At 36.8% G+C, this 14,287-nt stretch overlaps 1 protein-coding gene across 1 annotated transcript; it reads right to left on the bottom strand.

Moving 5' to 3' along the window:
- Window positions 1-8,962: 8,962 nt before the first annotated feature.
- LOC135152395 (uncharacterized) lies at window positions 8,963-10,566 on the bottom strand. Its single transcript, XM_064092595.1, has 2 exons — window positions 9,195-10,566; window positions 8,963-9,105 (listed from the first exon to the last, which is right to left on the bottom strand). The coding sequence occupies exons 1-2, from the start codon at window positions 10,054-10,056 to the stop codon at window positions 9,089-9,091; spliced, it is 879 nt and encodes a 292-aa protein (XP_063948665.1). The 5' UTR covers window positions 10,057-10,566; the 3' UTR covers window positions 8,963-9,088.
- Window positions 10,567-14,287: the final 3,721 nt, after the last annotated feature.

The following is a 14,287-nucleotide window of genomic DNA, read 5'->3' as shown; positions in this document are numbered from 1 at the left end:
CAGTTGGAAACAACTTGTAGCTTCATTTCAGACTTGTTTGATGTTGAAAAAACTTGTAGCTTCATTTTCGGTTGTTTGAAGTTGGAAACAACTTTTAGTTTCATCTTTACTCGTTTGAGCCCGGAAACAACTTGTAGCTTCATTTTCATTATTGACTCGATTGAAGTTGGAAACAACTTGTAGCTTCATTTCAGACTTGTTTGATGTTGAAAACAACTTGTAGTTTCATTTTCGGTTGTTTGAAGTTGGAAACAACTTTTAGTTTCATCTTTACTCGTTTGATCCCGGAAACAACTTGTAGCTTCATTATTGACTCGATTGAAGTTGGAAACAACTTGTAGCTTCATTTCAGACTTGTTTGAAGTTGAAAACAACTTGTACCTTCATTTTCGGTTGTTTGAAGTTGGAAACAACTTTTAGTTTCATCTTTACTCGTTTGAGCCCGGAAACAACTTGTAGCTTCATTATTGACTCGATTGAAGTTGGAAACAACCTGTAGCTTCATTTCAGACTTGTTTGAAGTTGAAAACAACTTGTAGCTTCATTTTCGGTTGTTTGAAGTTAGAAACAACTTTTAGTTTCATCTTTACTCGTTTGTGCCCGGAAACAACTTGTATCTTCATTATTGACTCGATTGCAGTTGGAAACAACTTGTAGCTTCATTTCAGACTTGTTTGATGTTGAAAACAACTTGTAGCTTCATTTTCGGTTGTTTTGAAGTTGGAAACAACTTTTAGTTTCATCTTTACTCGTTTGAGCCCGGAAACAACTTGTAGCTTCATTATTGACTCGATTGAAGTTGGAAACAACTTGTAGCTTCATTTCAGACTTGTTTGAAGTTGAAAACAACTTGTAGCTTCGTTTTCGGTTGTTTGAAGTTGGAAACAACTTTTAGTTTCATCTTTACTCGTTTGAGCCCGGAAACAACTTGTAGCTTCATTATTGACTCGATTGAAGTTGGAAACAACCTGTAGCTTCATTTCAGACTTGTTTGAAGTTGAAAACAACTTGTAGCTTCATTTTCGGTTGTTTGAAGTTAGAAACAACTTTTAGTTTCATCTTTACTCGTTTGTGCCCGGAAACAACTTGTATCTTCATTATTGACTCGATTGCAGTTGGAAACAACTTGTAGCTTCATTTCAGACTTGTTTGATGTTGAAAACAACTTGTAGCTTCATTTTCGGTTGTTTTGAAGTTGGAAACAACTTTTAGTTTCATCTTTACTCGTTTGAGCCCGGAAACAACTTGTAGCTTCATTATTGACTCGATTGAAGTTGGAAACAACTTGTAGCTTCATTTCAGACTTGTTTGAAGTTGAAAACAACTTGTAGCTTCGTTTTCGGTTGTTTGAAGTTGGAAACAACTTTTAGTTTCATCTTTACTCGTTTGAGCCCGGAAACAACTTGTAGCTTCATTATTGACTCGATTGAAGTTGGAAACAACTTGTAGCTTCATTTCAGACTTGTTTGATGTTGAAAAAACTTGTAGCTTCATTTTCGGTTGTTTGAAGTTGGAAAAAACTTTTAGTTTCATCTTTACTCGTTTGAGCCCGGAAAAAACTTGTAGCTTCATTATTGACTCGAAACAACTTTTAGTTCATCTTTACTCGTTTGAGCCCGGAAAGAACTTGTAGCTTCATTATTGAGTCGATTGAAGTTGGAAACAACTTGTAGCTTCATTTCAGACTTGTTTGAAGTTGAAAACAACTTGTAGCTTCGTTTTCGGTTGTTTGAAGTTGGAAACAACTTTTAGTTTCATCTTTACTCGTTTGAGCCCGGAAACAACTTGTAGCTTCATTATTGACTCGATTGAAGTTGGAAACAACTTGTAGCTTCATTCGCACTCTTTTGAAGTTGAAACCAACTTGTAATTCCATTTTTGGTTGTTCGAAGTTGGAAGCAACTTTTAGTTTCATTCTTGACTCGTTTGAGCCCGAAAACAACTTGTAGCTTCATTATTGACTCGATTGAAGTTGGAACCAACTTGTAGCTTCATTATTGACTCGATTCAAGTTGGAAACAACTTCTAGCTTCATTTCAGACTTGTTTGAAGTTGAAAACAACTTGTACCTTCATTTTCGGTTGTTTGAAGTTGGAAACAACTTTTAGTTTCATCTTTACTCGTTTGAGCCCGGAAACAACTTGTAGCTTCATTATTGACTCGATTGAAGTTGGAAACAACTTGTAGCTTCATTTCAGACTTGTTTGATGTTGAAAACAACTTGTAGCTTCATTTTCGGTTGTTTTGAAGTTGGAAACAACTTTTAGTTTCATCTTTTCTCGTTTGAGCCCGGAAACAACTTGTAGCTTTATTATTGACTCGATTGAAGTTGGAAACAACCTGTAGCTTCATTTCAGACTTGTTTGAAGTTGAAAACAATTTGTAGCTTCATTTTCGGTTGTTTGAAGTTGGAAACAACTTTTAGTTTCATCTTTACTCGTATGAGCCCGGAAACAACTTGTAGCTTCATTATTGACTCGACTGCAGTTGGAAACAACTTGTAGCTTCATTTCAGACTTGTTTGATGTTGAAAACAACTTGTAGCTTCATTTTCGGTTGTTTTGAAGTTGGAAACAACTTTTAGTTTCATCTTTACTCGTTTGAGCCCGGAAACAACTTGTAGCTTCATTATTGACTCGATTGAAGTTGGAAACAACTTGTAGCTTCATTTCAGACTTGTTTGAAGTTGAAAACAACTTGTAGCTTCATTTTCGGTTGTTTGAAGTTGGAAACAACTTTTAGTTTCATCTTTACTCGTTTGAGCCCGGAAACAACTTGTAGCTTCATTTTCATTATTGACTCGATTGAAGTTGGAAACAACTTGTAGCTTCATTCGCACTCTTTTGAAGTTGAAACCAACTTGTAATTCCATTTTTGGTTGTTCGAAGTTGGAAGCAACTTTTAGTTTCATTCTTGACTCGTTTGAGCCCGAAAACAACTTGTAGCTTCATTATTGACTCGATTGAAGTTGGAACCAACTTGTAGCTTCATTATTGACTCGATTCAAGTTGGAAACAACTTCTAGCTTCATTTCAGACTTGTTTGAAGTTGAAAACAACTTGTACCTTCATTTTCGGTTGTTTGAAGTTGGAAACAACTTTTAGTTTCATCTTTACTCGTTTGAGCCCGGAAACAACTTGTAGCTTCATTATTGACTCGATTGAAGTTGGAAACAACTTGTAGCTTCATTTCAGACTTGTTTGATGTTGAAAACAACTTGTAGCTTCATTTTCGGTTGTTTTGAAGTTGGAAACAACTTTTAGTTTCATCTTTTCTCGTTTGAGCCCGGAAACAACTTGTAGCTTTATTATTGACTCGATTGAAGTTGGAAACAACCTGTAGCTTCATTTCAGACTTGTTTGAAGTTGAAAACAATTTGTAGCTTCATTTTCGGTTGTTTGAAGTTGGAAACAACTTTTAGTTTCATCTTTACTCGTATGAGCCCGGAAACAACTTGTAGCTTCATTATTGACTCGACTGCAGTTGGAAACAACTTGTAGCTTCATTTCAGACTTGTTTGATGTTGAAAACAACTTGTAGCTTCATTTTCGGTTGTTTTGAAGTTGGAAACAACTTTTAGTTTCATCTTTACTCGTTTGAGCCCGGAAACAACTTGTAGCTTCATTATTGACTCGATTGAAGTTGGAAACAACTTGTAGCTTCATTTCAGACTTGTTTGAAGTTGAAAACAACTTGTAGCTTCATTTTCGGTTGTTTGAAGTTGGAAACAACTTTTAGTTTCATCTTTACTCGTTTGAGCCCGGAAACAACTTGTAGCTTCATTTTCATTATTGACTCGATTGAAGTTGGAAACAACTTGTAGCTTCATTCGCACTCTTTTGAAGTTGAAACCAACTTGTAATTCCATTTTTGGTTGTTCGAAGTTGGAAGCAACTTTTAGTTTCATTCTTGACTCGTTTGAGCCCGAAAACAACTTGTAGCTTCATTATTGACTCGATTGAAGTTGGAACCAACTTGTAGCTTCATTATTGACTCGATTAAAGTTGGAAACAACTTCTAGCTTCATTTCAGACTTGTTTGAAGTTGAAAACAACTTGTACCTTCATTTTCGGTTGTTTGAAGTTGGAAACAACTTTTAGTTTCATCTTTACTCGTTTGAGCCCGGAAACAACTTGTAGCTTCATTATTGACTCGATTGAAGTTGGAAACAACTTGTAGCTTCATTTCAGACTTGTTTGATGTTGAAAACAACTTGTAGCTTCATTTTCGGTTGTTTTGAAGTTGGAAACAACTTTTAGTTTCATCTTTTCTCGTTTGAGCCCGGAAACAACTTGTAGCTTTATTATTGACTCGATTGAAGTTGGAAACAACCTGTAGCTTCATTTCAGACTTGTTTGAAGTTGAAAACAATTTGTAGCTTCATTTTCGGTTGTTTGAAGTTGGAAACAACTTTTAGTTTCATCTTTACTCGTATGAGCCCGGAAACAACTTGTAGCTTCATTATTGACTCGACTGCAGTTGGAAACAACTTGTAGCTTCATTTCAGACTTGTTTGATGTTGAAAACAACTTGTAGCTTCATTTTCGGTTGTTTTGAAGTTGGAAACTGTTGGGTTTCGGGGCAACAAACGCAGCGGATAATCGACGTAAAATAAAAAAAATCCGAAACCCTAACCCGAGGATCCATCTATAAAGAACGGCTGATCATGGAGATACGAAATAATACCTTGTTGAAGTTTTACGTTAGCGAAAGATGGAGGTCCGGAACAAGCAATCACCACGCAGCCCTCGTCTAAGGATCGCGTCTCTAAGCAGTCCACACGAACGTCTGATCGCCAAAGATCACCGGAGCCGGTACTAGCCGAATGCAGCCCCTCTCTCTCTCTCTCTCTCTAGCCTCTCTTGATGTAGAGCTGCTAGGGTTTTATAATAAAACGAATTTTATGTTACTTAACCCTAAAACAATACATCATTATGTATTTATAGGGAAGAGAGATAGATGGGCCAAACCCTAATCGGATTTGGGCTTCTCCAAACCTAATCCGATTTTGGTTTTAATATTAAATTCGAAATTCTATTACTTAATTAAGACTGGCTCAATTAAATAATTTATTTCGAACTTAATCATTTAATTTAAATTCAGAATTTAAATTAAAACTCCTTTAAACGTTCAAAGTGTGTGACCCTTTAGGTTATTATTACGTTGGCAATAATTTTAATATCCAATAATAAAATTATAAACAATGAGCGGCATCTAGTAATACATCATTGCTATCCAAGTAATAATAATAATTGGTGATTCAATTAAACCTTTTGTGAATAATGTACAATGTAATATAATCCCTTTAACCTTATATTATAGATCAGACTCAAGGCATGTATTGTGTCATCCTCTTCATCATCTAATCCGAATTTCCTTGATCAATGAGTAGACTATTAAACAAATCAATATTTGAGCACGGCCATGCATTTTATAGTCTCACTCAATCAAGAGGCCAATAATATCACTCCTAAAATAGGAGGGTTAAATCCTTTCTAGATCATTCATATTTCTCATACGATTCATAATATACCCAATGTACATTTCATCATCACCCGGTCAAAGGCAACTTTTAGTGCAACCAAAGTATATTAATTCTCATATAGAAATATAATGATATCAAGTCAGAGGATCATTACATCATTATCACAGTGAGAATTTCCAATGACACTTATTAACATGTAAAATCTCACGGTGGGTCATTCCAGTGCCATGTGTCGATACATGCACTTATGTTCTTGACTTTAGCATCACTATACCTATGATCAATGAGATGTGATCATCAGTCAACAAACATACTAGTCTTAATGCATCATTATTGTCCCTTAACAATGATACTCGACTAGGGACATTTAGGAATATTGATATTATTCTCATAATCTCATTTCTAAGTCACGTACTTAGAGATATAGAATTACATATAATATTCCAAGGACATTTATTACGCTTTCAATTTATTACGCAGTAAATGAGGACATAATAAATATTTATTCAATAATCAATATAACATAATCCATAAATGTCTACAATAGAACACAATAGCATTGTCTCTAGGACACCAATACTAACAATCTCCCACTTGTACTAGAGCCAATCTCTGATGTATCTAATACCCATGGAACTAGTATGACCTTCGTGCTTCTGCTGCGACAAAGCCTTGGTCAGTGGATCTGCAATGTTATCATCTGTATGCACTTTACATATATGTATATCCCCTCGAGTATTAATCTCTCGGAGCAGGTGGTATCGTCTGAGTATATGCTTAGTGCGGGAATGTGATCGGGGTTCCTTAGCCTGTGAAATGGCTCCATTATTGTCACAGTACAAATCTATCGGATCTGATACTGAAGGAACCACATCAAGTCCTGTAAGAAATTTTCTGATCCAAACAGCTTCCTTGGCTGCTTCACAAGCAGCTATATACTCAGCCTCCATTGTAGAATCGGCAACCGTCTCTTGCTTTGAACTTTTCCAACTAACAGCACCTCCATTTAGACAAAATACAAAGCCAGACTGAGAGATCGAATCATCTTTGTCTGTTTGGAAACTAGCATCTGTGTAACCTTTTACAACTAGTTTCTCTTCTCCTCCATATACCAAGAATTGATCTTTAGTCCTCTTTAGGTACTTAAGAATATTCTTGACTGCCGTCCAGTGACCTTCACCTGGATTAGACTGGTATCTACTCGTCATGCTCAAGGCATACGAGACATCAGGACGAGTACATATCATTGCATACATTATGGAACCAATTGCCGAAGCATATGGAACTTTGCTCATACGGTCCTTATCATCCAATGATTTCGGACTGTTTTCTTTCGAGATCAATATCCCGTGAGACATTGGGACGTATCCCCTTTTTGCCTCTTGCATCCCAAATCGATGCAATACCTTATCAATGTATGTACTCTGACTTAGGCCGATTAGTCTTCTTGGTCTATCTCTATAGATCCTGATCCCTAATATATAGGTCGCATCGCCCAAGTCTTTCATCGAGAAATTTTTGCTCAACCAAGTCTTAACAGCCTGTAAAGAAGGTATGTCATTCCCCATTAGTAATATGTCATCCACATATAGCACTAGGAATGCCACATGGCTCCCACTCACTTTCTTGTAAACACAAGGCTCATCTTCATTTTGAATGAAGCCAAACTCTTTGACTGTTTCATCAAAACGAATATTCCATCTCCTTGAGGCTTGCTTCAATCCGTATATAGATCGTCGCAACTTACAAACCATTTTGGGAAATCTCGGATCGACAAAACCTTCAGGTTGTGTCATATACACATCCTCTTCTAGGCTTCCATTCAAGAAGGCGGTTTTGACATCCATCTGCCAGATTTCGTAGTCATAGTAAGCAGCTATTGCAAGCAAAATCCTGATGGATTTGACCATAGCAACTGGTGAGAAGGTTTCATCATAGTCAATACCATGAATCTGTCTGAAACCTTTTGCAACTAGTCGTGCCTTATAGGTCTGAACATTTCCATCCATGTCGGTTTTCTTTTTGAAAACCCATTTACACTCGATAGGTTTAACTCCCTCGGGTAAATCAACCAAAGTCCATACTTGGTTTTCATACATGGAATCCATCTCAGATTTCATGGCATCAAGCCATCTCTTGGAATCTGGAGTGTTCTTAGCATCTTTGTAGATTAGAGGCTCATCATTATCCATAAGCATCACATCACCAGTTTGAGTCAAGAGAAAACCATAATATCTCTCTGGCTCATGGCGAACCCTACTAGATCTACGAACAACCTGTGTTTCCGGAACAGGATTACTCTCAGTATTTTGATGTACATCCTGCTCAGGTTCCTGCTCTGGTTCAATGTTATCATGTGGTTCTCGAACTTCATCGAGATCTATTATCCTCCCACTGTTTTTCTTAGAAAGCATCTCTCTTTCAAGAAACACAGCGGTTCGAGCAACAAACACTTTGTTCTCAGAAGGATTATAGAATGAATAACCTCTTGTTTCAATTGGGTATCCCACAAAATTACATTTATCAGACTTAGGTCCTAGCTTGTCAGAATTTTGACGTTTCACAAACGCCTCACATCCCCAAATTTTCATAAATGACATGCTATGTCGTTTCTCAGTCCATATCTCATATGGAGTGTTCTGGACCGTTTTAGTAGGAACTCGGTTAAGTGTATAGGCAGCCGTCTCTAGGGCATAGCCCCAAAAACTAATTGGAAGATCTGCATGACTCATCATTGATCGCACCATGTCCAACAAGGTACGATTCCTCCTCTCGGAAACTCCATTCCATTGTGGTGTTCCAGGAGGAGTAAGTTGTGATACAATACCACACTCTTTTAAGAAATTCTTAAATTCTTGGCTTAAGTATTCACCTCCACGATCTGATCGTAGAGTCTTAATACTTTTGGTAGTTTGCTTTTCTACTTCAGCTTTGTACTCTTTGAACTTTTCAAAAGAATCGGATTTATTCTTCATAAGATACACATATCCATATCTACTGAAATCATCAGTAAATGTTATGAAGTAGTAAAAGCCACCTCTTGCCATAGTTCGCATTGGACCACATACATCACTATGTATTAGTTCCAATCTCTCAGTGGCCCTTTCACCTTGTCCAGTGAAAGGTGCTTTAGTCATTTTTCCAATGAGACATGGTTCGCATGCTTCGTATGATTCAAAATCAAACTTATCCAAGTATCCATCCTTATGTAACTTGGAAATGCGCTTCTCATTTATATGGCCTAAACGACAGTGCCAGAGGTATGTTTTATTTGAGTCATCAGTTTTAAGTCGTTTATTATTCACATTATAGATGGGAGTATCCAAGTCAAGAACATATAAACCGTTAAATAAACATGCAACCCCATAGGTAACATTATTCAAAGAAAAGGAACAACTATTGTTCTGAATTGAAAAAGCAAAACCTATCTTGTCCAAACAAGAAACTGAAATAATGTTTCTGCAAATCGCAGGCACGTAAAAACAATTCTCAAGTTCTAAAATAAGCCCAGTGGGCAACGATAAATGATAAGTCCCTACAGCTATAGCAGCAACTTTTGCTCCATTGCCAACTCGTAGGTCGACTTCTCCCTTTGCCAATGGCCTACTTCCCTGTAGTTCCTGCACATTAATACAAATGTGAGAACCACATCCAGTATCTAATACCCAAGATGTTGAAGTAGACAAATTGACTTCTATAACATAAATACCTGAATCAGAAGCGGCAGCAGCCTTCTTCTTCTTCAGATCCTCCAAATAAGCATGACAGTTCCTCTTCCAATGACCTGGTTTCTTGCAATAGTGACAATCACCATCCTTCTGAACACCACCTTTCGGTTTCAAGGCCTTAGTCGGACCAGGTTTCGGATTGGCATTAGAATTAGATCCCATCTTCTTCTTGCCTTTCCATTTACCCTTTCCTTTGGCCTTCCCCTTATTCACCATCAATATGGGAGTAGGGGACACCTTCTGAATGTTGGTTTCAGCAGTTTTCAACATTGCCAACAATTCGGCGGGGTTCTTGTTTATCTCATTCATATTGTAATTCATTACAAACTGAGAATAGTTATTGTTTAGAGATTGCAAGATCAGATCAATTTGGTGCTCAGGACCAATCGGGGCACCCAATTTTTCAAGATAATCAATATACCCTATCATCTTCAGAACATGCGGTCCTACCGGATCACGTTCACCCTGCTTACAAGCATTCAAAGATTTGAAAGTATCAAACCTCTCCTGACGAGCCTGTCCCTCAAACATACGCTTAAGGTGCTCAATCATATCATAAGAATCCATATTCTCATGTTGTTTCTGAAGTTCAGCACTCATGGTCGCTAACATGAGACATTGAACATCCGTGTCATCATCGATATGCTTCTGATAAGCAGTATGCTGAGCACGGGTTGATCCTTCAGCGAGAGGTGTAGGGCGAGGAATATCTATGACATAGAGCTTGCGCTCTTGTTTGAGGACAATCCTCAAATTCCTTTGCCAGTCAAGGAAGTTGGTTCCTGTCAGCTTGTCCTTCTCAAGGACTGATCGTACAGAGAAGTTGTTTGAATTATTTGCCATTGGATATCTACAATATTTTCAAATGCATAAGATAAATTAGTCTACAGATGTTTATTAAATTATGTTCAAGTGATTATAAATATATATTCAAAATATATATCTCCCACTATTTTGTTCAAATCAATAGCCCTAACTATTAATTCGGAAAGCATTTCTGCAAATCTTTCTAGTGAGCCAAGATCCATATTTCATCCATGTTTTAAGTTAGCGTGGGCTAATACTCTCAAAACATGACTATTTAGGTAGACAACATTTGTCAATTATATCAAATATAACTCTTGGATAGTTTGGTGGAGCAACCCTTTGCACATATTTATGTAATAAATCTCACCAAACTTCATGCCTCTAAACCCACAATCCTATTGTGATGGTTTAGTTAAGTTAGACCCAATAATTCAATAACTAAGTACATTTACTTATCACGTCTTCCCATGATTGATTAAAGCACTTTGCTTTGGCAAACCTACTTCTTTCAATCTAGATCTTGACGAGTATTAATCATTGGAAGGCATCTGATTAACTTAATATTTTAATTAGGGATTTTATTAAAACGACCATGATCCTGTCATAAAGAGATCCTCAATTTTTCCTTGAATCAAATATTTCAAATCAATACTCTTTGATTGGTTGAAAACCCGACCTGAGGTGTTGGCACAACGGCTATACTTAAAAACCCCAAATCCGACGGAATCTTCCTCTCATTGAATATCGAAAATCCATAATTAATTCCGTGTTTCATAAACACGAGAATCTCATGATCGTTGTATTCCTTTTTAAAATCTTGAGTCGTTACAGATTTTATCTTGTTTAAACAAGCATGGCATGGGTGTCGTATCGAATACATACATCTTAATCTAATTAAGCATGCATCTCTATAACTACGCATACATATCATCATCTCATGCATCATATATGTAAAGTGCAGTATGTAAACGTGCATGGTTATGGCCTTTATCCTATATGATTCTTTCAAGCTAATGAAAGAATCTAGGTCAATCTATGGTGAAGATGTATAACTATTACAAGTCTTCATGCTCCTTGATTGCCCCTCCTTGTGGATCATCCTTCAATCTTCAAGTACATTACAATGAATAATTGAATACAACCTATTCTAATGTACTTACATGAGAAAACTCGAGTTACATTCGAGATTTAAAATTACAAGAATAAATATCACGACATGCAAGTCGTATTTATACAACCAAAACCAAAAACATTAAACTAGGGGTCCTTAAGGCCATAACCAGCACCATGCTCAAGTAAACAAATAAGAACACATAACCATACAAAGCGGGGGTCCGGGGGCGGCAGCCCCTGGGCGGGGGTCCGGGGGCGGCAGCCACCGGGCGGGGGTCCGGGGGCGGCAGCCACCGGGCGGGGTCCGGGGGCGGCAGCCCCAGGCTGGGGTCAGCTCGGAAATTTTTGATTCCTGAATACAAGTGCTATACAAAAATCATCAATTTCGGAACAACAGATCATATCTGTTACCTTCTGCCACTACTGCATCATATGCAGTTTCAGAAGCATGTATCATATACATACTGATCGTTCCCCAGTGACCAGATCATGTCCATACACCATCTTAATAAACAGTTTATATCATTATATAAACAACACATCATATGCAGAACATACAAATCGCATACTGATCAGTCATGGCAAATCATAATCATGCTAGTATCATCATATCACTATATTTAACATAACAGAATCATATATGATCAATATAGCATGTTATAATCAACACATCTCAAAACCATATAAAGGCAGATTCATAAAACATGCATACATGCATCGAATACTGTAAACATGTAACCAAATCAGCCCCTTATAAACCTCGCTCTGATACCACTGTTGGGTTTCGGGGCAACAAACGCAGCGGATAATCGACGTAAAATAAAAAAAAATCCGAAACCCTAACCCGAGGATCCATCTATAAAGAACGGCTGATCATGGAGATACGAAATAATACCTTGTGGAAGCTTTACGTTAGCGAAAGATGGAGGTCCGGAACAAGCAATCACCACGCAGCCCTCGTCTAAGGATCGCGTCTCTAAGCAGTCCACACGAACGTCTGATCGCCAAAGATCACCGGAGCCGGTACTAGCCGAATGCAGCCCCTCTCTCTCTCTCTCTCTAGCCTCTCTTGATGTAGAGCTGCTAGGGTTTTATAATAAAACGAATTTTATGTTACTTAACCCTAAAACAATACATCATTATGTATTTATAGGGAAGAGAGATAGATGGGCCAAACCCTAATCGGATTTGGGCTTCTCCAAACCTAATCCGATTTTGGTTTTAATATTAAATTCGAAATTCTATTACTTAATTAAGACTGGCTCAATTAAATAATTTATTTCGAACTTAATCATTTAATTTAAATTCAGAATTTAAATTAAAACTCCTTTAAACGTTCAAAGTGTGTGACCCTTTAGGTTATTATTACGTTGGCAATAATTTTAATATCCAATAATAAAATTATAAACAATGAGCGGCATCTAGTAATACATCATTGCTATCCAAGTAATAATAATAATTGGTGATTCAATTAAACCTTTTGTGAATAATGTACAATGTAATATAATCCCTTTAACCTTATATTATAGATCAGACTCAAGGCATGTATTGTGTCATCCTCTTCATCATCTAATCCGAATTTCCTTGATCAATGAGTAGACTATTAAACAAATCAATATTTGAGCACGGCCATGCATTTTATAGTCTCACTCAATCAAGAGGCCAATAATATCACTCCTAAAATAGGAGGGTTAAATCCTTTCTAGATCATTCATATTTCTCATACGATTCATAATATACCCAATGTACATTTCATCATCACCCGGTCAAAGGCAACTTTTAGTGCAACCAAAGTATATTAATTCTCATATAGAAATATAATGATATCAAGTCAGAGGATCATTACATCATTATCACAGTGAGAATTTCCAATGACACTTATTAACATGTAAAATCTCACGGTGGGTCATTCCAGTGCCATGTGTCGATACATGCACTTATGTTCTTGACTTTAGCATCACTATACCTATGATCAATGAGATGTGATCATCAGTCAACAAACATACTAGTCTTAATGCATCATTATTGTCCCTTAACAATGATACTCGACTAGGGACATTTAGGAATATTGATATTATTCTCATAATCTCATTTCTAAGTCACGTACTTAGAGATATAGAATTACATATAATATTCCAAGGACATTTATTACGCTTTCAATTTATTACGCAGTAAATGAGGACATAATAAATATTTATTCAATAATCAATATAACATAATCCATAAATGTCTACAATAGAACACAATAGCATTGTCTCTAGGACACCAATACTAACAGAAACAACTTTTAGTTTCATCTTTACTCGTTTGAGCCCGGAAACAACTTGTAGCTTCATTATTGACTCGATTGAAGTTGGAAACAACTTGTAGCTTCATTTCAGACTTGTTTGAAGTTGAAAACAACTTGCAGCTTCATTTTCGGTTGTTTGAAGTTGGAAACAACTTTTAGTTTCATCTTTACTCGTTTGAGCCCGGAAACAACTTGTAGCTTCATTTTCATTTATTGACTCGATTGAAGTTGGAAACAACTTGTAGCTTCATTTCAGACTTGTTTGATGTTGAAAACAACTTGTAGCTTCATTTTCGGTTGTTTGAAGTTGGAAACAACTTTTAGTTTCATCTTTGCTCGTTTGATCCCGGAAACAACTTGTAGCTTCATTATTGACTCGATTGAAGTTGGAAACAACTTGTAGCTTCATTTCAGACTTGTTTGAAGTTGAAAACAACTTGTACCTTCATTTTCGGTTGTTTGAAGTTGGAAACAACTTTTAGTTTCATCTTTACTCGTTTGTGCCCGGAAACAACTTGTAGCTTCATTATTGACTCGATTGAAGTTGGAAACAACTTGTAGCTTCATTTCAGACTTGTTTGAAGTTGAAAACAACTTGTAGCTTCGTTTTCGGTTGTTTGAAGTTGGAAACAACTTTTAGTTTCATCTTTACTCGTTTGAGCCCGGAAACAACTTGTAGCTTCATTATTGACTCGATTGAAGTTGGAAACAACTTGTAGCTTCATTCGCACTCTTTTGAAGTTGAAACCAACTTGTAATTCCATTTTTGGTTGTTCGAAGTTGGAAGCAACTTTTAGTTTCATTCTTGACTCGTTTGAGCCCGAAAACAACTTGTAGCTTCATTATTGACTCGATTGAAGTTGG

The sequence above is a fragment of the Daucus carota genome, chromosome 4, assembly GCF_001625215.2.
Source record: "Daucus carota subsp. sativus chromosome 4, DH1 v3.0, whole genome shotgun sequence".
Taxonomy (NCBI): Eukaryota; Viridiplantae; Streptophyta; class Magnoliopsida; order Apiales; family Apiaceae; genus Daucus; species Daucus carota.
This window is presented reverse-complemented; position numbering and strand designations above follow the sequence as displayed.